The 21,395-nt window shown below is 42.3% G+C and overlaps 1 protein-coding gene across 9 annotated transcripts; it reads right to left on the bottom strand.

Moving 5' to 3' along the window:
- Positions 1-6: 6 nt before the first annotated feature.
- ARG2 (arginase 2) lies at positions 7-21,386 on the bottom strand. Of its 9 annotated transcripts, XM_026084568.1 has the most exons (12): positions 21,319-21,386; positions 21,109-21,178; positions 19,342-19,406; positions 19,113-19,227; positions 18,558-18,660; positions 18,309-18,381; positions 6,314-6,491; positions 5,247-5,406; positions 3,151-3,245; positions 2,907-3,011; positions 1,254-1,390; positions 7-342 (listed from the first exon to the last, which is right to left on the bottom strand). In XM_026084568.1, the coding sequence occupies exons 4-12, from the start codon at positions 19,172-19,174 to the stop codon at positions 137-139; spliced, it is 1,119 nt and encodes a 372-aa protein (XP_025940353.1). In that variant the 5' UTR covers positions 19,175-19,227; positions 19,342-19,406; positions 21,109-21,178; positions 21,319-21,386; the 3' UTR covers positions 7-136. The 9 variants fall into 9 exon arrangements, with proteins under 9 accessions (XP_025940353.1, XP_025940351.1, XP_025940344.1 ...); XM_026084566.1 differs by lacking the exon at positions 21,109-21,178 and having other exon boundaries at positions 19,342-19,443; positions 21,319-21,385; XM_026084559.1 differs by having other exon boundaries at positions 19,342-21,178; positions 21,319-21,333.
- Positions 21,387-21,395: the final 9 nt, after the last annotated feature.

Genomic DNA, 21,395 nt, shown 5'->3' with positions numbered 1-21,395 from the left:
CACTGATCAAGTGGAAAAGCTACTTTATTTAAAAATTGAGACGGTACAGTATTTATCAAGTGTTGACAGTCAATCTATTCACTCAAGTGCCTCAGCAGAGCTCTTTAATGTCCAATGTACCCAACACTTTGGGCTCTTAAATCCTCACTTGCTCTTCTCTGTCAGATTCATCTGGAGAACTGGGTGTTGGGAGTTCATCAAAAGCAATGTGTGCCCCTTCCCTTGTTTGCCCAAAGCACGCTGCTATCACATCTACTGCAAGACTAGCGGTTGCATTCACCTCCTCTTGAGAAGCTCCGAGCAGTGGATTGACTTCTACCATGTCCACAGCTGAAAGCATTCCTGTGAAAATAATTTGCAGCTTTGTTATTATGAAACAGGGAAGAATCCAGGAACACCTATTTCATTCTTTGTAGCAAGTCTGATATTTGAACTTGTGACCTGCTTTACCTATCTGATGAGTAAAATTGGCTTTCAAGTGAGGGCAGAGGTTGTCATTCTTGGACAAAATTTTGTGGTTGTCTTTGGTTCTTTTCTGCATTGTCACTACCTCACTCATCCATGCTTTTAGTATTCATGAAAACTAAGTTTGATGCTCCAACTGCAATTATGAAAGGAACCCATTTGGTTTTTTTAATCCTATCTTTGCCCAGTCCAAAAATTAGGGGATATAAAATAGTCTTACATACTAATTTTTGCCATCCCATTTTTGATTCTACTGAGGTCTGTTTTTTTTCTTCTTCCTATCCTAACTTCTATTACAAAGAATTCTTTGTTTAAAGAAATTAAATGAAGTCTCCATGGCATAAGGAGGAAATCCTCATATGTTGTCGACTGTAGTAGACTTAGTGAAACCTCGATTTGCTAGCTCTTTAGCCCTAGAATGAAACTCCAAAGTGTTTAAAAGTGCCTGCATCCAGTGCCCCTCTTTTCATCTAGCCTCATGCATTTAGAAAAAGGAGACAGTATAATTACATTACTTTTAGCATGAATTGTTAATATATCTGTATTTCACTTATTTTTGGTAAAGTAGAAGGTGTTAATGGTTAAGCTGCTTCCAACACCTCTCTTACTGCCCAGTCATTGGACTTCCCCCCCCCCCCCCCTTATTGAAGGTTGAATTGACTTTTCAGACACTTAACTTAGGCTACATTCATATTATCATCTAGTTATGCAGGAAAAACATAACAGATGTGGGCTCTCTGCAGCTTCCCCCGTCATGGCTTAGTGCAATACTGCTGGTCAACTCCTACCTGTGTTGTGTATTTCCTCTGTGATGTACATGCCTTCTCTGTAAGTTAGGCCACCTAGAACAGGAGTCCCAGTTGCTGGAGCCAGTGAGGGATCAAAAGCATCAATGTCAAAACTGAGGTGAATTGGTCTCTGTCTCCTGGAGAGTAAAAGAACAAAAAAGAAAAGCAAACTCAAAACCTTTAACTTTTTCTACATGCATTTTTACTGTCCAGGTTGATCAGCCAAGTAATATCACACTCCATGATGCTAAGTGCCCCGCTCAAGTCCTACACAGTGTTTTGTTTGCATTTGGAGAGGATTTAAAAAGTTCCTTGGAGACTCTGAAATATTTCTTAGCTCAGAACTTTCTCCAATGTATGCTGAGAAAGAGGAAGTTTGTCTTTCTAATTTCACTGAGCATCTGCTCAGGCCTGACTTGCCTGGAGAGAAGTACTTTAGTTCTGACCATCCTTCCTGAGGCTTGTCTCCCTAGTTGGAACAGTGTAGAGAAGTGTACACTATAATCCAGCCACGTCCCTCCTCTTGTAAGGAAAGCCAGGGTGAAAGACTGAAACACTGATTTGCCTGGGGAAAGCAACAAGCTTAAGGATTTAATAGATAGTTCATCAAGATGAATGGGGCATTCTGCATTATTTTAGGACAATAGTTGAAGGCTCCCTCCAAACTCTGCCATGTAAGCCTAGCTGATAAAATAGTAAAGGATGAGCTCAAACTTAAAAGGTCACTACTTACTACATGAAGTCTGGCAACCCATGAGAGCTTAATAAACAGGACAATGCTTGTCATTCATGAGAGCTGCTAAAGTGGTAGACTTTGTACTTCCAAATTACTGCAGATGGACTAGCAACTTCTTTACTTGGCATATCTGCAGCTAGGAAAGGTGAGCACAGCTTTAGATACAACAGTATGCAGCAACCAATATCCTTACAGGACTTTGTTCTATCTTGTGGCAACAGAAGAAGTTGCCCTTCCTAGCTCTGATCCTCTCTCTGTGTCCAAGTCCTTATAGCATGATTTGCTCCCTGACCTGGTTCAGCAAACTTGAACAAAGTAAGGGAGTAGTTAACAGTGATCTTCACTAGCAGAACTGAGAATAGCAATTGACATCATGACAGAATATGTGAGCATAGTCTAAGGAGAAAGCCATCAAATGTTCCTACCTCATGTACTGACAGCTGAATTCAAGTTACTGTCAGTTGCTATAGATCTTTTAAAAGGGATAATGTACACCCTGGATTCAGAGTTGATTCAACGCTTTTGTAAAACTGAAGCAAGATATATGCTTTCTTAGGAAATAGGACAAATCATCTAAACCAGAGCCACAACTGTAGTGACTAACGTAACTTATCTTCCAGTTCTTTGCCAACCACTGTGAAATGATTCCATTTCAAGATGTGGAAGTCAAGGACTGAAGTCAGTGCTAAGGCATTACTGTTTACTGGACACTTTCACAGTTCTGTGAGGATCATCACTCAGCTGCCTTCCATCAGAAATGACCTTCATTTAAACAACTTTCAGAAAAATAGATACTTTGTTCATAATAAGTAGATGGTACAGAGTAGTTTGTAATGATTACAGATTTGCTGCGAGGTCACTAATCAGCTTATGTTTTATCTTTATGAAACAGCTTCTGTTCATCCATAGTTAGTTACCTGCCCATCAGTTGCTCAAACGTCCTTTCCATAACTTTTTGAATTCCAAGGCGATCAATCTCCCTCATGGAGAAATATTGGATGTCATAGTTCTTCAAAATATAACTATTAAAGAAAATGTTAAACAAAAAAAACTCATTACTGGCCTAAACTTAAATCTAACAACCCTCAGGCGCAGCCAGATGTGGACAGAAACCTGGGATTTCAGAGTTTGCAAAACTCCTTTAATTTAAAATCAACTTACTATTCAGCAGGATCCACATCCCTCAAGCCAATGTACACAATATCAGTTGCTGAAAGGCAGGGTTTTAGCCAGGAAAAGCCAGGAAGTTGTGGCACCTGCAAGCAAAGTGTTGGTATTAGATTAGTTTAATGATGTATTTAGTAATAGTTTAATGACATAATTAACAAACCTGTGTTTAGTACTTCCCTCAAAACTTTGTGCTTATTTATAGTATCCTTTCTCTGCCTAAAGGGAGAAAAGAGTTCCTCACTTGAGAATTTGATATCCTGATTTAATCCATCCACACCAATGACATATCATTTTCCTTGTGTTAAATGTTAAAGGAGGAAGTTTTTAATTCATCTACATTTTTCCAGTTTTGGGGAGGGAAGGAGGAATAAAAAGCCCAAATCCACAAATGCTAGGTAATTAGCATCAGTGAGTATATTAGGCAGTGATAAGAAACTAGATACCTAGACCTAGATCACTTAGCATCACCAATAAATCTACTGTGTAAGTAACTTATCCAGTACAAAAGAAAGACCTATGTAGGAGGCTAAAAAAACAGAGCAGTCTCTAGAGTAATTTTCAAGGCACCTGTATCTTTGTAGGTGAATCACCAAAAGGTCATGCAAACTGTGTACCAAAACAGAAGTTAAAGATGGATCAGTTTAAAGTAGGAGGGGGAAAAAAAAAAAGGGCAAGACAAGAAGTTGCACCTCTAGATCAGGCTTCACCACAGTGAAGGCTTTTATTGTAGAAACCTAGACAACATGGCTGGGGCAGCAAATGAAAGATGTTGAGTTCCAGTAAGTTCAACTTTGGTAATAAAGCAGTTATACTACGCAATTTTGGCCAAATCCTTCAGTCAGTTGCTCAAGAGAAAGGCCCTGGAATGGGATTAAGAACGATTGCTTTGTCTGCAGCAAATAAAGGCAAGCAACAACTCACTGAAAAGTACGTTGCATTTGGTGGTATTGGGTTTGATTTGGTTTTGTTCTTTTAGACGATGAAAGAATTATGTACAACAGTTGGTTTAATGCTCTTGAGATTTTTGAGTGAGACCTTACAAGAATTATTTGAAAGCAGAAGCTATTTAAAAGCACCAAACCACTCTATTCAGAAATTCACTCCATGAGTTTGCAGGAGAACCAGAAGAGATTTACCCAATGACACCAGTCTTGCTATGACAGATAGGTACTAATGCAATAGTATCCTCAATAGCCAGAAAGACATTAGACACTGTTGATCTTACTTGGAAGAGGCATACTTCCATCAACATGATACCCTCATGATTTAGCTAACGGTACAAAATTCCAAAGGGAAATGATATATGACTTAGACCTACCTATTATTTAACATTGTGACAGTAGCAAAAACTGGCTACACGTATTCAATGTGCCCTGGTAAGCAGTACTTTTTGATAATTTGACTCCTTTCAAAGGCAGAGTCTCTCTCTTTACAAGCACTCTGTAAGCAGGTACAGCAGTTCTGATTTGTAATAGTTGGCAGGAAGATCAACACTAGAGCAGCCAGTCAGGTGAGATGACATAAAACCAGCCTCTGTCATGCCCCAAGGTTGTCAAAACATATAGTGCCAAACTAAGCAGAAGAGGCGTGCAGGAACCAGCTGTCACTGGAGGTGAGCCCCGCACAGCTCTCACAGGCTCAGCTGGGGGGAGGTTCCCTTTTTGGCTCAGTTAGTAGAACTGCTGCCATTACACAGCTTCAGCACATTAACTATACTCATTATGCAAGAGTGGCACCATGGGCAGCTGCAGCACAGAGCTTTTGTTGACCCCCCAATTCCTGTACAACGCAGGAGAATGCTAGCAAGAAGAAAAGCTTTTTCTTGTTTCTATGAGTGTGTGCACTTACACACAAACACATATATATACACATACACAATGTGTATATGCATATATGTGTGTGTGTGTATATATATATATATGTATATGCACACACACACACACACACAAATAATACATATTATTACTTGTACTTTGATAAAAAAGTAGATCTGCCTTTGCAGCAGACAAGAAAGCACCTCACACCAGAAAGGCAGTAAAACATCCTGAGGATTTCAATGTAGGTTAACTGTACAGCAAGATGCTTACTTTATCTTGGAGCTCTCTCAAGAGAAATGAAACTGGTTGTCCATGGAGGTTTCCAGACTGAGTTGTGAGAGGGGTGTTGATATCAGCATGCGCATCTACCCAGATCACACCAAGGTGCGGGCACTGCTGTGCATGGCCACTGACAGAACCAAGTGCCAAGCTGGAAGTACAGTAGCAAAGTCTTCAGTCAACTGTGCAAAACATTTCGCATTCAGAACAATATGGGGACAACAGGGAGTCCCTGCAACTAGTCACCAGCACTGTCATATTTAAAACACATCAGACATCAGTGACTGATCATAGAGGCACCTCATATAAACTGTGGCAAGCGCCTCTAACATCATGATTCCAGGACACTACAAATAATTCTAGAGGACGGTACTAGTACCGAGAGATGGGAAAGAGCTCTTCTCCCTGAACTGTCAGCCTTCCCACACTCTTAATTTTCACCTTTTCTAGTTCCAAATGATCTCTCAGAAAATCTAACATGCTCACTCATCAATTGCATTATTCACCTGCCTTGATTCCACTCATGTTACCCCCCACAACTTACTCTTACATGCCCCACCTTCTTCATCCTGTTCTCAAGCCAAAAGCTAGCGAGAAAGAGAAGTAAAGCAGAATCATGCATTATAGGATCTCTTAAAAAACAGCCTGTGCGCAGGCATTACAAACCTATCCTAAAAGTTGTCATCATGAGAGTTAAGTTGCAAAAAGAGACAAATCACTAAACATTTAGCAGTAAAGAAACTGCAGTAGTTCCTAAAGGGATCTGATCACACAAACTTCCCCAAAGAAGAAAGCCTCATTTATTTCTATGTCTGCAGATGGCAGAAGAGTCTGGAATTTAGTACTATCTCTGAATTTTGTTTTTTTGTAGTCATCTTCTGTATTCCATCCTCAAAGTCCCAGCAATAAAAACAAAATGCTATTATCTCATAGTACTGCCAGGAACAACCCAAAGTTGTTCTCGCTATCCCCCTGTTTTGATTTAAATAAGTGATACTCCCCTTTAAGTAAGTGTCAACCTGCAGCATGCAGCACCAGTTGTTTCTAGTTCAGCTCACCTGTGATCACCTCCTATAGTCACACAGCTATGTCCAGCAGCTACAGCTCTGCTCACGGCATCAGCCACCACCTGGCTGGCTAAGCCCACTGATCGTGGGTATAAAACCAGGTTGTTGTACAGTTCATCATTGGGAACTTGAGTGAAATTCAAATCTCCAAAGTCATATACTTGGCATCCTGGAAACAAAGCAGTAAAGAGAGAAAATGAAATTACTAAACAAGTGCCCAAAGAAGCATTCAAAATACATTCCCCTCAAAAAATCTGTTGGGCAAGCATGAAGGGCAACAATAGGAAGGAAACTGATTCATTTGACATTTGCATGCCCTTGCAAACAACCATCTCTCAATTTTACAAATTAGAGAGCTTAAGATAATATTCTCACTTTAATTTAGCAATGAGATAAACCAATCACTAAAAGTCACCTGGAAAAACAGTTTTTATTTATTTCTTGGCAATTTTTGCACTGAAAAAGTATGGTTTGTATTGCCATCTTATTTCCCAATTAGTCAAAATGTATAGGGCCTTAAATGAGTTCAGTTGCCCAGACATGCCCAGGACCACATTTAATCAAATTACCAGAATTCTAACAGTTATTTTGCCTTTTCAAACCCCACCAGAATCCAGGCACAAAGTGTCAAATTACCACTAAAGTAGCTTGTCTTACAGCACTTCCAAGCAACTCCATAAAAGATACGCTAGTTGTCTTGTAGAAGAACCTGACAACTTTCCCAATGCAAGATGCTCTGCAAGATATCTTAATTCTGCTGCTTTGATTCCAACCTGCTTTGGGATCCTGTCATTGCCAGTTACAAATTAGTTGGCTGTTGAAACATACCAATGTTCTGGGTCTAAGACCCAGCCTTCCTAAAATGTATTTCTATCTACTTATCCTGAAGAAGAGTCACTTACAGGTAGGAAACAAGGGAACTTTTTACCCCCCCCCCTTAAAAAAATGGGGGGGGGGATAATTCATTAATTGGCTGCATTTGCAGTTCAGTTCTCTTTCACACACATTATAGGGCTTATCCTTTGAAGCTCTGCTGTTTGGTACTGTATGCTTTCATAATAGTCTTCCGGACAGCAAAATTGCTAACAGCATTTTAAAGGTCAGAGCCTCTCAGCTTCAGATAGGCCTACGGCTGCAGGTACTTCAGGCATGGGCAAGGATGGTAGAGGCCTGAAGACATTTACAGCTACATCAATAGTGGCTTAGTAAGTCAAGACTGCCCTGAATACCAACCGTGTCTGTTCAATTTGTTCCTCAGAAGCACTACAGTCTCTTCTCAGTTGAAAGCCTCCAGGCTAGAGGTTGACATTTTCCATTTAGTTATTTTATGCGTAACAGAGAATTTTGAAAAATTAAGGCAAAGCAAATCGACAAAAGAAAATATTCCACTTGGGACTCTGATTTCTGCTTAATTTCTGTTAAGCCCTTAGTCTAACGTCTAGGAAACAGGCTCTGGGAATTTGCATGTTGGAAATAAACTCACATTTTTCTCAGTGCTATTTTTATTTCAAAGGAATTTTAACTGGTGAACATAAGGGAAAAGGTTGAGTCGCTTGTGAAAATTAGGCTGCTGGGAAATGGGCAAACATATGTTTTACAGCAGGGGCATAGGTGGACGTATGTCAGGGTGTTTGCTAGGAGAGGACATGGTAACTGAGCACAGCTACTTGACAAAGGATTAAATAAATGCGATGTCAGCTACTCTGCAAAAAAGTGCATGATCTGCAGAGAGTTAAAGCAATAAGCTGGACTAGGACCTACCACTTCACATTTTCAAAAGACAACACAGGCACACAGTGGCATTTGTTTCTCCCTCAAGCAGTACCTAATTAGCAGCAGGACAACAGCTCTGGAATTTTGAGCCCATTTTGGTTAGAGCCGAGTGCATTATCTGATATCCAGTGCAACCACTACATTTTCCTCCATTTCATTCTGCTGTGCAGCTTCAGAAAAGAGTTGCAAGTTTGAGATTCATTCAATGAATGGCAAAAGGTCTCCAGTTTCTTAATTGTATCTGCCTGGAAGATTACTACTCATGCACAGCACACTGCTACTCCTTTTTCAGTCTTATTTAAAGGGTTGATGAAAGAAAGTGAGTGTGGCTTGAAAACAAGTACTGGAAGTAAGACTTCAACGCAGTCAGGCATTGAGTCAGTCAACAGATATCAAGAGCTTTGGAGGAAGCTCCACAGGTTAATAAAATTTTCCACATTCCTTTGATCTAATACCTCTGGCATCTGTAGGGAGCAAATCTGCAGTTAGGCAGATGCGTTCAAGTGACTTAAACATGACAGGACAGCATACACTGCAGTGGAGGAAAGGACTGCCACTTATGTTTTATTCTCTCCTACAGGACATACAAGCACACAGTATTCTGCCCATTCTAGTGTGATATGTGCTAATTTGTTGCATCAAAGTGAGAAACAGCCTTGGGAACATCTTGTATTGTGGTATGTACTAATTTGTTACATCAGTGAGAAACAGCCTTGGGAACATCTTGTATTGTGGTATGTACTAATTTGTTACATCAGTGAGAAACAGCCTTGGGAACATCTGTGGGAACATCCTACAGCCTGTGGTGGGGGGCATGTACTCCGCCTGAGAAAATTAAGCTGAGCTAGCGAAGCAGCAATGTTAGTTCAGATAGGCTAATATGGCACACAATGCAGAGGAAGACTCCAGCCTTCATCCCCACGACCACCAGAGGGCTGAAGAAGACCCCCCTAGCAACAGCCGGCGCAACCGCAGAAGTTACAGGAGGTGCCCCGTATACCCGGAACTGGAATCGCATATAAGGAGACTGTGAGGGGGGGTTGTGCGCGCCGTTGGTGGAGCAGGAGACTCCCCCCCGGCCGCCCAGCGCTGTTTTGCTTACTTGTGACTTGCTCAATTATTAAATTGGAATTTATGCAACCCGGCCCGAGTGGTTGTCAATTTGTCACGTTTACCTATAACACTAGGATGAAAAAGAATTAAAGGAAATTATATCATGAAGCTCCATCTTTAAATCAGTGTAAAACAACGAGCCGACCACCCCATCTTTCACAGTACTTTAAGGAAAATTGCAGAATGTATTTAACTGATGTCAGCTGGCTACCAGGTAGTGACATACTACTCATTCATTTAAGATTCTTCAGGTTATCCTAAAAGCAGGCCAAACATAGCAGTTTCTAAGAAATGTGTGTGTGGAGAAGTATTGCTTGTGTTCAAGATTTTCTTCTTCCTTCTTTACCCTGTCCCCTTTCCAACCCCCATCTATAAGGGGAAAATAATTGGTACAGTTTTCAAATAGGAAACCCACGGCTTTATGATCACTATGGTGTTCATACAGTGGAGATATGTCAGAGATGGACAGATAGACACACACTACTGGATTCCAGAATTCTGGGATCCTGTCCACCTTTTGGATAGATGGTGCTCCTGCATCTCCTAGATTAAGATGCCCCTCTCTAGTTACTTTTATAAAAAGCCTAATCTCTATTAAAGTCAGTAGATGCCTTCAGCTTTTGTAACCATCTTCAAAAGTTGTTTTTTTGTTGTTCAGCTAGAGTACCTAACCCTTGTAGCAGCTCCTTTTCTCAGTTTTGTGCTGCCCTCTTATTTAGGCCCACTGTTTTTATGTAGTTGCAGAGCATGGCTAAAGTTTCTCTGGGTGACTTGGATGTTTTCAGCAATCTTTGCCATAGTTACCTGATTAAGATATAAGCAGTCAGTCACAGAAGCAAGCACTAATCCAAACCTAAAACCTTAACAATTTCTTCTTCTACTAATTTTTTTTTTAAATATGCCTAGAGTTAAGTGACCCCAGGGCAAAAGAAAAGCTTAATGAATAGATAGCACAAAAATATTCACAGTACATAGATAAACCATGAGTCCTGATTAAGGGGCGTGTATGCATGTATGTACATATATTTATTAGGAGTGATCAGATATTAAAGAGATGAAACCAACATGTATGTCTTAGTGCTTACTGAACAGTGAAGTGAAAGAATTTATGTCAAATTCACAGGGTTTTTATAGTCATTTCTTAGCTTCTCTTTAGAGAGTCTCAGGTATTAGTCCAAAATGTCTCAGATATTAGTCCATGTACTCTGCCTCCTTGCGTGTAGTTTTTTGCTTTAAGGAAATTCTAAAACTAAATCTTATTCCTCAGCTACATTTTGCTGCCCAACTTAGAAATGTAGAAATTGCTAGATGGATAGGTACACTGTAGTACACTGCAAACTGGTGTCCCTAGCACTTATTTGGCCATTAGTGAAAGATTTATAATCAGCTACCCCAACCATAAGCACTTATTTTCTCTGTTTCTTGGGATCCTTTATAATTTAAGATGCTAATAGCTATAAACAAACAGCTTTTTAAGTCAGCACAGAGACTTAACAAGAACATATATGGGCCTTTTTATGCGCAATAGATCCAAGTTCTCAAAACTGGAAGATGATGTGGATAAATAGAAAAGCCATCTTCCTCACACACATTGCAGCACAGCATCCACACTATTTGTCAGTGAAGCAGGTCAGGACTAGTCAGGAACAGCAGGGCACCTCCCTCAGTGATCAGGGACATTTGTTCTGCCAGGCCAGGCTGAGCCTTGCGTTCCGGCTATAAGAAGAAATTCACCAGAAAGCTGGGCTGCAACCATCAAATTCATCACATTTGTGACCTAACCAGCAGCAGCAGCTGCACAGAATGAAACCATTTTCTTTTCCCAACCTCTCCAGCTGTTTAGAAGTGCCCAGCAAGCATTTTTCTTTCAGTCAGTTGTATTCTTCTCTGTGAAAGCCACATAGGAAAGTAACATTCAGTAGAATGGATGGGAACTCTAACTGTCCAGACTTTCTTTTTCTTTCCAAAAAAATCTCAGAAACAGCTTCATAAATGTTCCCTCCTCTCTACCAGTCTCTACCTCCAGCTTTTTATAGAACTCAGGAAAACACAATACTCACCTCACCTCCATGCTCATTTTATGGTAAAAAAGCACTATCAAATTATGTTTGTTTAAAAAAAAAAAAGTGGCAGAGGGAGAAAACAAACAAACAAAAAAATTTCAGCCATTCAACCAAGCTGAAATATTTGCAGGCTCAAATTGTTTTGGATTTAGGCTTTGTTTTTAATATTACCAACTTGGCAAACTTCTTTTGAGCAGACAGATAGGGAAAGGTCACATAAGCGTTCAACCAGCACACCAAGGGATGGAGGGCAATCATTTGGACTGGATGGGGATGGATAGCAATCCAGACAACCACAGTGTAACCTATATCCATTGAAAGAAATCAGAATTTTTAATAACTAGGAGCCTAACTTGTACTTAGAAAAAAGTACCAATACAAAATAAGAACAGATTTAAGAAAAGAAAGTTTCCTGAACACTTTTTCCAAGTAAGCTATTAATGTAGCACTCGGGCTCAATGATGCTTACAACTGGGATGTAAGATGCCCTTCAGCAAGCTGTATGACAATGGTGATGCTCACTTCCTATCTTCTTTGAAGAAATACAGTTCATTTACTCAGCTTCCACAGTAGGCAACATTCACTACAGTGAGTAATTTCCCTATGCAGATTTAAAGAAAATTTTCTTCTGTAAAAGCATCTGACTCAAAAGCTCTGGGGGCATTTAACTGGAAAAACATCTGGGTAGCAGCAGGGAAAGCCTACTAATCCTATTCTACTAGGATGTTGCACCAGAGCCAGAAGCAGCAATCTGATAGAAGGAGATTCAGCTTTCAAAATCCAGACGGTCTACTAACGCTGCCCCAGTGGCATGCTACTGGAATATGGTTACAAGTCTCCTAAGGGGCAGACAGGAGTTGAAACAAAAGTATATGGAACATCAGAGAGAAATGATCTTCTGACACTGCTTGTTTACACTGGACATTTGTGACCTAGAGGTAAAAAATTAAATTTAATGGGAAAATTAAATCTTTCCTTTTCTGGGTTTCTAAATCCTGCTGAACTACTTCACAAGGAATTTGGAAATCCCACTGTTACTACATCTCATTTCACGCTATGTATTATATAAAACCACTCACATGAAAATATCACTCCTGCTTATTCAACAGAATTGTTTTCTCAGTTTACAGCCTGCTTAGTGAATCACCACAGATACAGAAAGGCTTTTCAGGAAGCAATGAGTATTATGAACAATCTTGATTGATAGACAACATTCTCCTTTCCGTGAACAAGGCAAAGGGCTACAAGCTGTTACCATCCCCCCTTTCAGTGTGCTCACATGCATAAGCTTATAGGCCGGTGCTGGCTTCGCTTTTTAATCCTTTCTCAGAGACACTGGCAAAAGGTTGCACGGCAGCAAACAAATGAATCATTCATTATGACTAGTACATACTGAAGCCTATTTTAAAACAATTTTAATCCACCAGATCTACCAGAGAGGGAAAAAAGAAAAAAAGAAAAAAAAAGGTGAAAACAACTATACAAACAAGGGCATACTCTGTTCTGTGTAGATACGAAACTAGGGCAGCAAGGATCCCAATATGGGAGACAGATTTCAGCAGTCTAGTTTAATCATAACCTTCTTGCTTTGAGAGTTATTTCACAAAGTCTCTTTAAATATATACCCACTGGAAAAATCTCCTTTTTGGTGTAGATTAATGGCTTAACAGGTTTCTGCTAGTTCCAAAATTTCACATCTCAGTAGTTCCATCCTGCTTTTTAGCACTGTGAAAGGATGTGGTTCAAAATAACATTCCTGTTTCAGTATCTATTTAAAAGGCTTCTGCTCATACAAAAAAAAGCAAACAACAAACAAACAAAAAATCCAATTGCTATCCCAAATCTGTATTCTAAAGGCTGCCTTTGCATACACTTAGCCAAGAAATATTTTTCTGACCCAAATCAAGCAGCCACCTCATTTCCCTTTGCTAACTATGTTATGAAATCCAGTGCGCTTGACCTCAAGAGGTCTCCAAAAACGTCAGTTTCAGGTGTTGGGAAACATTTGCCCTAAGGCTTGCATCAGCGTAGGAGATGGTGGGGCAGCTCTTGCCGTCTGTCCCTCTCCTGACAAACTCCCGCACAAGTAGTCTTCATTTACAGTTCCCAATTCCCTTTAAATAAGCTTAACCCCCAAACCAGCATGTTTCTGACAGCAAAAATGTAAGTAGGAACTTACGGAGATACCAAGTCATACCAGAATAGCTCTCCTCAACAAGCACCTCATGCTTTAACTATTACACAAGTAAATAGTTATTACATTAGTTATCCCAGGCAGGTAATAGTTGGGAGGAAGGAAGAGCAGAATGTATCAGAGCTTAATGAAGTTCTGCTCCCCATCTCTTATTTACTGGAAGAAACTATCTTATTTCTTCATATTAAAATAACTGATCTGAATTTTTGGCATTTGACTCAGGTACCTATATCCCAGCTTTTCACAGCTGAAACTTGCACCTTCCATCCTTTCTATTACATTCACATAAGCACATACCTGCCAGGGGTATCTTGGACTTATGAGTCTACAATAAAATAGAAGGTTAAAGTTTTGAACAAGAAAGTAATGAAGATTCCAAGCACTGTAGAGCAGTTCAATAATTCAGTTCATTTTCTAAGTTTTCCCTCTATCATCTCCCTTTGTGCCCCTCCCCACTAACTCCTCTCTTTCAACCCCATTTATAGCAAGAAATAAAACAGCATGTGACATGAACTCTTATTCCAATCCAGAGATGGCTGAATTTGCACTATCAGCAAATAAATTAAGCCATGTATTAAAACTGATTTTATATTATAAAGCAGTCAAGAATGAATAGTATCACCAGTAAAAACAAAAGAAATACAAAATCCCCGAAGACCTCTGTTCTTTTGCCCTTGAATCTCATCTCTTCTTACTGAAAGGTTGGGAAGAAATAATAAATTCAGATTTCCTGATCAGTTTAGTTTAAATCCGTCCAAAAGAAGGAAAGAGAAAAAAGTCACTAAACTGATATGATAAACAATTACAAGTGGAGCACCTTCTGTGCTTTACCCTAATTTATCTAAGTTTATTTTAAAGCCAATTTCACTGTAAATTTGTGCAACCCAGAATATGTACTGGACAAGTGAGAAAAAAAAAATCCATCAAGTCAGCTGACCCCAAAATGTTTCATTCTGAATTAAAAACAAGCAGACAGTGTCTTCCATCAGTATGGGGAAGGCAGGAAAATCAGAGCTGACCTACTGCGAGGAATGCCCCAGCTCCACATACTTTTACTGTTGGTATTTTTCTGGTAAATTCTAAGACTACGGCCATATCAAGTCACACCAGATGCTCATTCTCTTTGACAAGTCTATCTCTACTTAAGTCTGTAAGCCGCGTATCTCTGCAGGCCACCAACTTATCAAAACAGTCAAAGTTGCAATTCAGATCCAAACTTTATCTGTTCTAGAGCAATCTGACCCCCAACCTGCCCAAACTCAGGAACCCAGCCCATACATCCAGCTCTAAATGAAACAAATAAATAAATCAACAGTAGCCAACAAACAAGAATGAAACTTAGGCAGCAATTTTATACTGGAATTGTTTTCATGTTAGAGGCAGCAGAGGTGCTCTAAGTCACCTCAAGGGCTGTACTAATTAACAAAACAGCTACCTATTATAAATCTGAGAATGGTGCTTTTCTCCTTCAGCTAGGGGGACTAGAAGGCATTATGGTTTTAAATTTGATCAAATTCTCTGCTTAATCCACAACAAACAGGAGAGGCCCAAGAAATTCCTACTTTACAGAACTACATACCTCGCATCTCCTATAGATTAGGCAAAGTTCATCTGCCACCTATCTTTCCCAGTCCTTCCCACCCAAAGTCCAAATGCCTCCACATATTGCATCTATTTCTCTTTACTGTCAGAACAATACACAGCCCTGCAAAGCTTTGTATCCTGTCCTCCCCCAAGCCAGGGAGCTATGAACCTCTGTTTTTATACAACATTTACTTCTTTGTCAGGATGGAGGAGTCCCTTTAAAGTGTTAATATTTTAGTTTCCCTTAGGGGAATAATCAGAAAGAGGAAAATGAGTAGCAGCCCAGGACCCTGCAGTAGGACTATCAAAGAACAGCAATTAAGATGGAGTGAAAGGAATGGAAAACTCCCTTCCAAAGCTATCAGTCCGTGAAAGCAAGATGCAAGACAGTGTAAAAAGAAGGAACCAAAGGTCTACTATTCTCTCTCTTTAATGTAGGTAGAAACTAGCAACTTAAGTCTTTACATCAGGTGTATGAACATATGAAAAGGCATGTGGTTCCTTGATATTCAGAGTAACAAGAGTACATATACTCAAGGCCAAAACCAGAAAATAAGAATGCAATGCATGCATCCTAGCATCTGAAACACTATAGTTTTAGAAGGGACTTTAGGGCATCTTCATTTTATACAAGTCAAATTAAGTTTGAAACTATAATGGAAAAATAAAGAAAAATTTTCCAATGTCAGGCAAACAGTGGATTCTAATCACCAGAAATCTCTTTTACTTGAAACAACTAAGTGCAATAAGAGTTACTGTTAATACATAATTTCAATTTGTAAGAACACTACCTCCTTTTCCCATCTACACTTCCTTACACTGCACAGAATCCCCCCTCAGTCTTCTGCAGGGAAGCATCACCTCCATAGCTGGCCTTGTGCCTAGTTACAAGCTTGTAATGACAAGTACAAACAGTACAGTCATGTTTATAGCATTCCCTCACATTCCTGCTACCCCCCCAAATCCTTCCCCCGCAAAAACAAACAAACAAACAAACCAACCCTATGGACACAAATGCTTCAGAAGTAGTCAATACATACTGGAGAAAAGAGGCCCTATATGTTAGACAAATGTTATTTCTTTTTAAGAAGAAACCTGGTCTCTTGCAGTGTTATTTACCCACTCCTGGAAAACAAGTAACAGGGTCCTGTGAAAATTATTAATTCTTTAACATAAGAGATAAATACAAGATTCAAATTAACAATAATAAGGAGAATAGTACTGATGCTGTATTTCTTTCTTCACTGCAACAGAAATAAAACTCATAGCATTAGAAAGATCAAGACAAAGAAGAAAGCAGCTAAACTTCTGCCAATTCAGCATACCACAGAAGCCCAAGCAATGAAATTACTACCACGTTAATACAGGCAAAGCTATCTTACCAGGGATAGCTATCCTCCTAGGGAAGAAAAATAAACAGCCACTAAACAAAAACAATTGTTGGTTGAATTTCCATGAACAACAGATGTGCACAACACAAAAGGCTACATGGTAGTTTCCTCCTCAATCTACCACCCAACCCTCAAGCAGATTGTCTTTGCAGAACAAATAACTCATCTGCGTATGCTGAAGACCATCATTATTTCAAGATGTACTCTCATAACAGAATCTGTTATAATTCATGTACCATCTGAACGTTTTCATAAGAGGGCTGCAGAGATTTAACATGCAATTACACCAAGACAGACTTTAAAAAAAAAAAAAAACGCCCTCTGCCTAGGTGGAAGAATGTCAGCAATGGGAAACTGAAACTTGCATGAGGACGAAATCCCAGAACCTTTAAAAAAATGTAAAGGGACAACAAGAAAATATCTCTGTGTGCATTATTGATGAATTAGTAAATGGTCCATAAGTAACTAAACAATGAAAGGATTTTTCACCCTCCACCTGTTTTTGAGCTCACCTTGCTTCTTCATTTCTATCCTCGCAACCCTTTGTTACTGGAATCCAGAAGAGGCTTGTATCCTCTTTTCCCACCTTCCCCAAGTTTCCATTGAAGTGATTGCAAATTGGCCCCTTTCAGCTGGTAAACCATAAGGAGACATGTAGGATAAGCCTAGAGGGCTGTCCAGAACAATACCGTCTGTTTTAAAGTGGTATTAAAATTCAGAATAAATTTGCTAGGGGGTTATTAGCAATTATCTTTCCCCTATTCCCCCCCTACATGCCCCTAAATTCCACCAACACTAATCAAACATAGAGCAGATAACAGAGGTTCTCTTTCTGTGGTCCACCTCTGCAGTCCATCCCCATTACACAGTTCCAGTAAAGCTTTATAAAGATTCTCCAAGCAGAATTCAGCTTTGCAAGTTTGTATCTCTCATGTCCTGTTCCTAATAACTGTAATACATTTTTTTTCCATTTCTCAGCTTGTAGAAGCGATAGATGTAAGAAACTAAAACAGAAACAAGCCCATTGATTTGCTTAAATGACAGTAATGGTAATAGTTAAAAGACCACAGTCTTTCCATTCAGACAGTGCTATTTTCCAAGTGCTTTCAAAGCAAAACTTCTGACAAAATCTCATATGCAAACCTAATGTTTTCTCCAGAAAGTTCTGAATTCTGTCATTTGAAAGCATGTGACTATTTTAAGAATAAATTAAATAGCTCCTATTTACTAGATTAACAAATATGGAAGAACAAAGAATGTTATTTGAGAAATTCAGCAATACATTCAAGGGTATTACTTGACTCGATACACTTAGCACATAGGATGCTTTGAATGGCATCACGTTCTTCAAGCTTTTCTTAAATCAGTGTGGGAATGGTAGGCATTAAAGCACTCAGTACACCAACACAGAAAATACATGCATGCACACAGCTGTTTCTCCGGAGCTGGAGAACATCGAGGTATGCAGGCCACGGGACCCAAGCGCTCTTTGTCCTGGGGCCCCCCACAAGCCTTCCAATGCAGCTGTGCACTCCTTCGTGCATTTCACGCACAGGAACGGCTGCACGGTACACGCAAGCTGGGATACACCCAGGCATCCTTTTCCGAGATCGTAGGAACAAGGCAGGCAGTGCTTTCCCCCGTGCACTGATGCCTCGGGGGCATTTTGGGTTTCGTGACCTCAAGCGAAACGCAGAGCAGGGAGCCGCCCGCCCGCTCCCCCCCCCCCACGCCCCTGCCAGCCACAGTCACAGCCCGGGGCGAGCGGCTGAGTCACGCTTCGCCGAAGCGAGTTATGAAAGGGAAGCGGGGGAAGGGGAAGGCAGCCCCCCGGCGGCGAAGCCCCCCGACGCCGCGCTGTGCCTCACCGAGCCCGGCCAGCCGCTCCACCAGCCCCGCGGCGCGGAGAGCAGCGGGGCCGTGATCCACTCCGCGCCGTTTCTGCGAGACAAAGAAAGGGGGGGGGACGGTTACCAAGCGCTGCCGCGGGCGGGCACCGAGCCCCGCGGCCCCCCGCGGGGGGAGCCGAGGGGCTGCGGGCCCCCACCTGCCCCCTCAGCGGGGCGGCGGGCGCCCCCCACCTCCGTTCGCCCTCGCCCCTCGGCCGCGATGCCCACCTGCCCCCTGGAGAAGGGGGCTCCCACCAGCGCCACGGAGTGCGCCGGCTTGGGGAGCTGGAGCCCCGCGTCCGCCTGCTTGCGGAGGAGCCGGGCGAAGCTGCTGCGCAGGGACATGATGCAGGCGCCCCGGAGCCGCTGAGCGATCCCGGTCGCCGCCGCGCCGCCCCTTTTAACGAGCTCCAGCGCCGCGCCGCAGCGGGGGGGCGGCCCCGCCCCTCCCGCTCGCACACCCCCGGGCCGCCCGGCCAACGGCAGCGCGCGCGCCCGGAGGTGTGTCCCGCCCCCACGGCGCACGCGGCCCTGCGCGCGACGGCAGCGCCCGTCGAGAGGGCGGGGCGCGAGCGCCCGGCGGCCAACGGCTGCCCGGCGCGGCCAACGGCTACCCGGCGCACACGTCCCCCCCCGCGGTGCTCCCTGCCCTCTCCTCCCGCCCCCCGCGGCGGGGAAACCCTCCCTCAGCCGCGCACCCCCCCGCTAACGCCGCGCCCGGCTCGCTTCCCCTTTCCTGGGTTTTTCCACTTCCAGCCGCCGCGTGCCCGTGACGACCCTCACCAGCTGCCGTTAACAGTCAGGGCAGCCGCAGCGCCCCGCGCCGGCGGATCACAGCCCTTCATGGCCTCCTCCTCGTAGTCCCCCAGGGCGAGCGCCGCACCAGTTCTTTCCTCTGCTAAGAGGGCAGGCATGAAACATCAGCCAGGCTTTTGGCAAGGGGCAGGTGCCCAGCATGCACCAGCCACGCACCACCGAATGCTGGGAGAGGTTTGGGGGAAATATCCCTTACCTTGCCCTTGTCTCTGAACAGCCACGATCGGCCATTCTGAGAGACCAGATCCCGGGGAGTCGGACCTGGTGTGACACGGCAGAGCCATTCTTGTAATGTATCCTGGGAGGCGATCCCATATGAGGATAATGGGTGCAATACAATAATATCCAAACACTGCTTCACTCATGTGCTCTTACCCTGCTCCCTGACTGGCCACATGCAGATGGTGAGAGCCCTCTCACAGTAACATTCCTTCCTGGTTTTACTGAAGAAATATCACCATGGGGGCTACGCTCTTGTTTTGATAACCTTGATAAAGCATTAAAAAAGTCACCTCTTCACCCACTTCAAATACCTGATCACTCAGGGTGTCTTGCTCTGAGGTGTCTCACTGATTCTGAAAGTTGTCAGACTCTTCCTGTTCACAATGTATTTTACAAACAGCAAATTCAATAAATACTGAAAAGCAAGTAAATCACCCCATCTTACCCCACCTATGGCAAGGCAACACAATTCTTACTCTGAAATGTGCAAATACATGTTTGAAAGAAAGGCGGGAAATATTAATGAGCTGAGAACAGAGATGCCAAGAAGTCAACCCAGGGTTAAACCAGGACTTATCAATAACATGAAAACAAAATCTATACACATTTTTGCTTTTTCCTTTAAGATCTCCAAGTCTTCTCCTCCCTTTCGTAGGGCCCAGTAGCTTTGCATTTCTTGTTAATGTGTTCCTGGCCATTACCGCTCTCCCAGGAGTCCACACTTCCTCCCCCTCCTGTCACTGGCCTTTTCCCTCCACACTGCTTTTTATTGCTCTACCCCCTACTTTGATTTTTTTTTCTTCTCCCTGTCCCCGTCTCCTGGGCTCGCATACCAAAGCTCCTGTTTATTCACTTCAGTCCTCCTCATCAATCAATACAAACACTTCTTCCCTTTTAAAAAAATCTGTAACTCTGGCTTCAATATATTTTTTTTTAACTTTCATCCTATCTATAAAGCTTTACTAACCCTTTTTTCAGCTCCCACATTCCTCCCCTGTTTCTGCAGTTCCTTTGTCTGCTAGTTTTTGTTCTCTCCAAGCTACCTCACTCTTACTCTGCAGAGCTCCAGCCCGTCCCTCATCTCAGCTCTTGTGTTACAACCTGGGACATACTGCACAAGTCTTTCCCTAGTGCCAGTGTTCACCTACTCATCTAGCCTAAGCAAAGATCTTGGTAGTGATTCTTCAACCCCCTTTGTTCCTTTTTCCTTGACAGATTACTTTACTATCCTTACAAGAACAAGTTCACGGGTTTATATATAGTAACCACACAAGAGCTCTGGTGATGCCATAAATGAAATAAATTGCCCACAGAGAGATGGTATCTGCAATTATAGCTAGCTGATACACTCAAGGACTGGAGGGGGAAACGAACAAGAGCAAAGGAAGTAGCTTTATGTCAGTGCCAGGGAAGTCATATGAAGTAATAATTAAAAAGTATGAAAATAAATACAATACAAAGACCCATTAAAGTCTTTGTATACAAAGCCAAGTCTCCAATTTCTTACAGTTTTTGATAACATCATGTACTTAGATGGCAAAGAACCAGAAAACACTGCTTTAAACTTTGCAAAAATACATCACTAACAAGGCTGTTTTCAATTAAGAATCTGTAGTTAAGGATGGTGCAGACAAGAAGGGACAGAAATTTTTTTAGGTACTAGAAACTGGCAAAGACAAATGATAAAACAGCCCCCCTTCATCGCGGTAAGAGACATACAAAAGGCCTGTGTTGTTTTTACCCTGTTATTAAGAGCCCAGAGGGAGCCAACAGTGAATTACCACACCGGCAGATGGTAGCGGTTACTGATGCTGGTCAAGATTAAAGAGAGGCGCTTCAGAAAACGTGACCAAACCAGCCAGTGCAGCGACACGGCCACGCGGATAACCTCGGAGCGCTGCACAGCACAGCCCCCGGCACCCAGCGGCGCACAGCGGCACTGCATACTCACTACGCGCGCGGCGCCGGGGCTCCCGGCGAGACGCCCCGGGGCGGCGAGGCCAGGCTGGGAAGCGCTTCCCCCGCGCT

The sequence above is a fragment of the Apteryx rowi genome, unplaced genomic scaffold (assembly GCF_003343035.1).
Source record: "Apteryx rowi isolate R43461 unplaced genomic scaffold, aptRow1 scaffold_647, whole genome shotgun sequence".
NCBI classification, from domain to species: domain Eukaryota; kingdom Metazoa; phylum Chordata; class Aves; order Apterygiformes; family Apterygidae; genus Apteryx; species Apteryx rowi.
The sequence above is the reverse complement of the archived record's forward strand: the minus strand, read 5'-3'. Positions and strand labels throughout refer to the sequence as shown.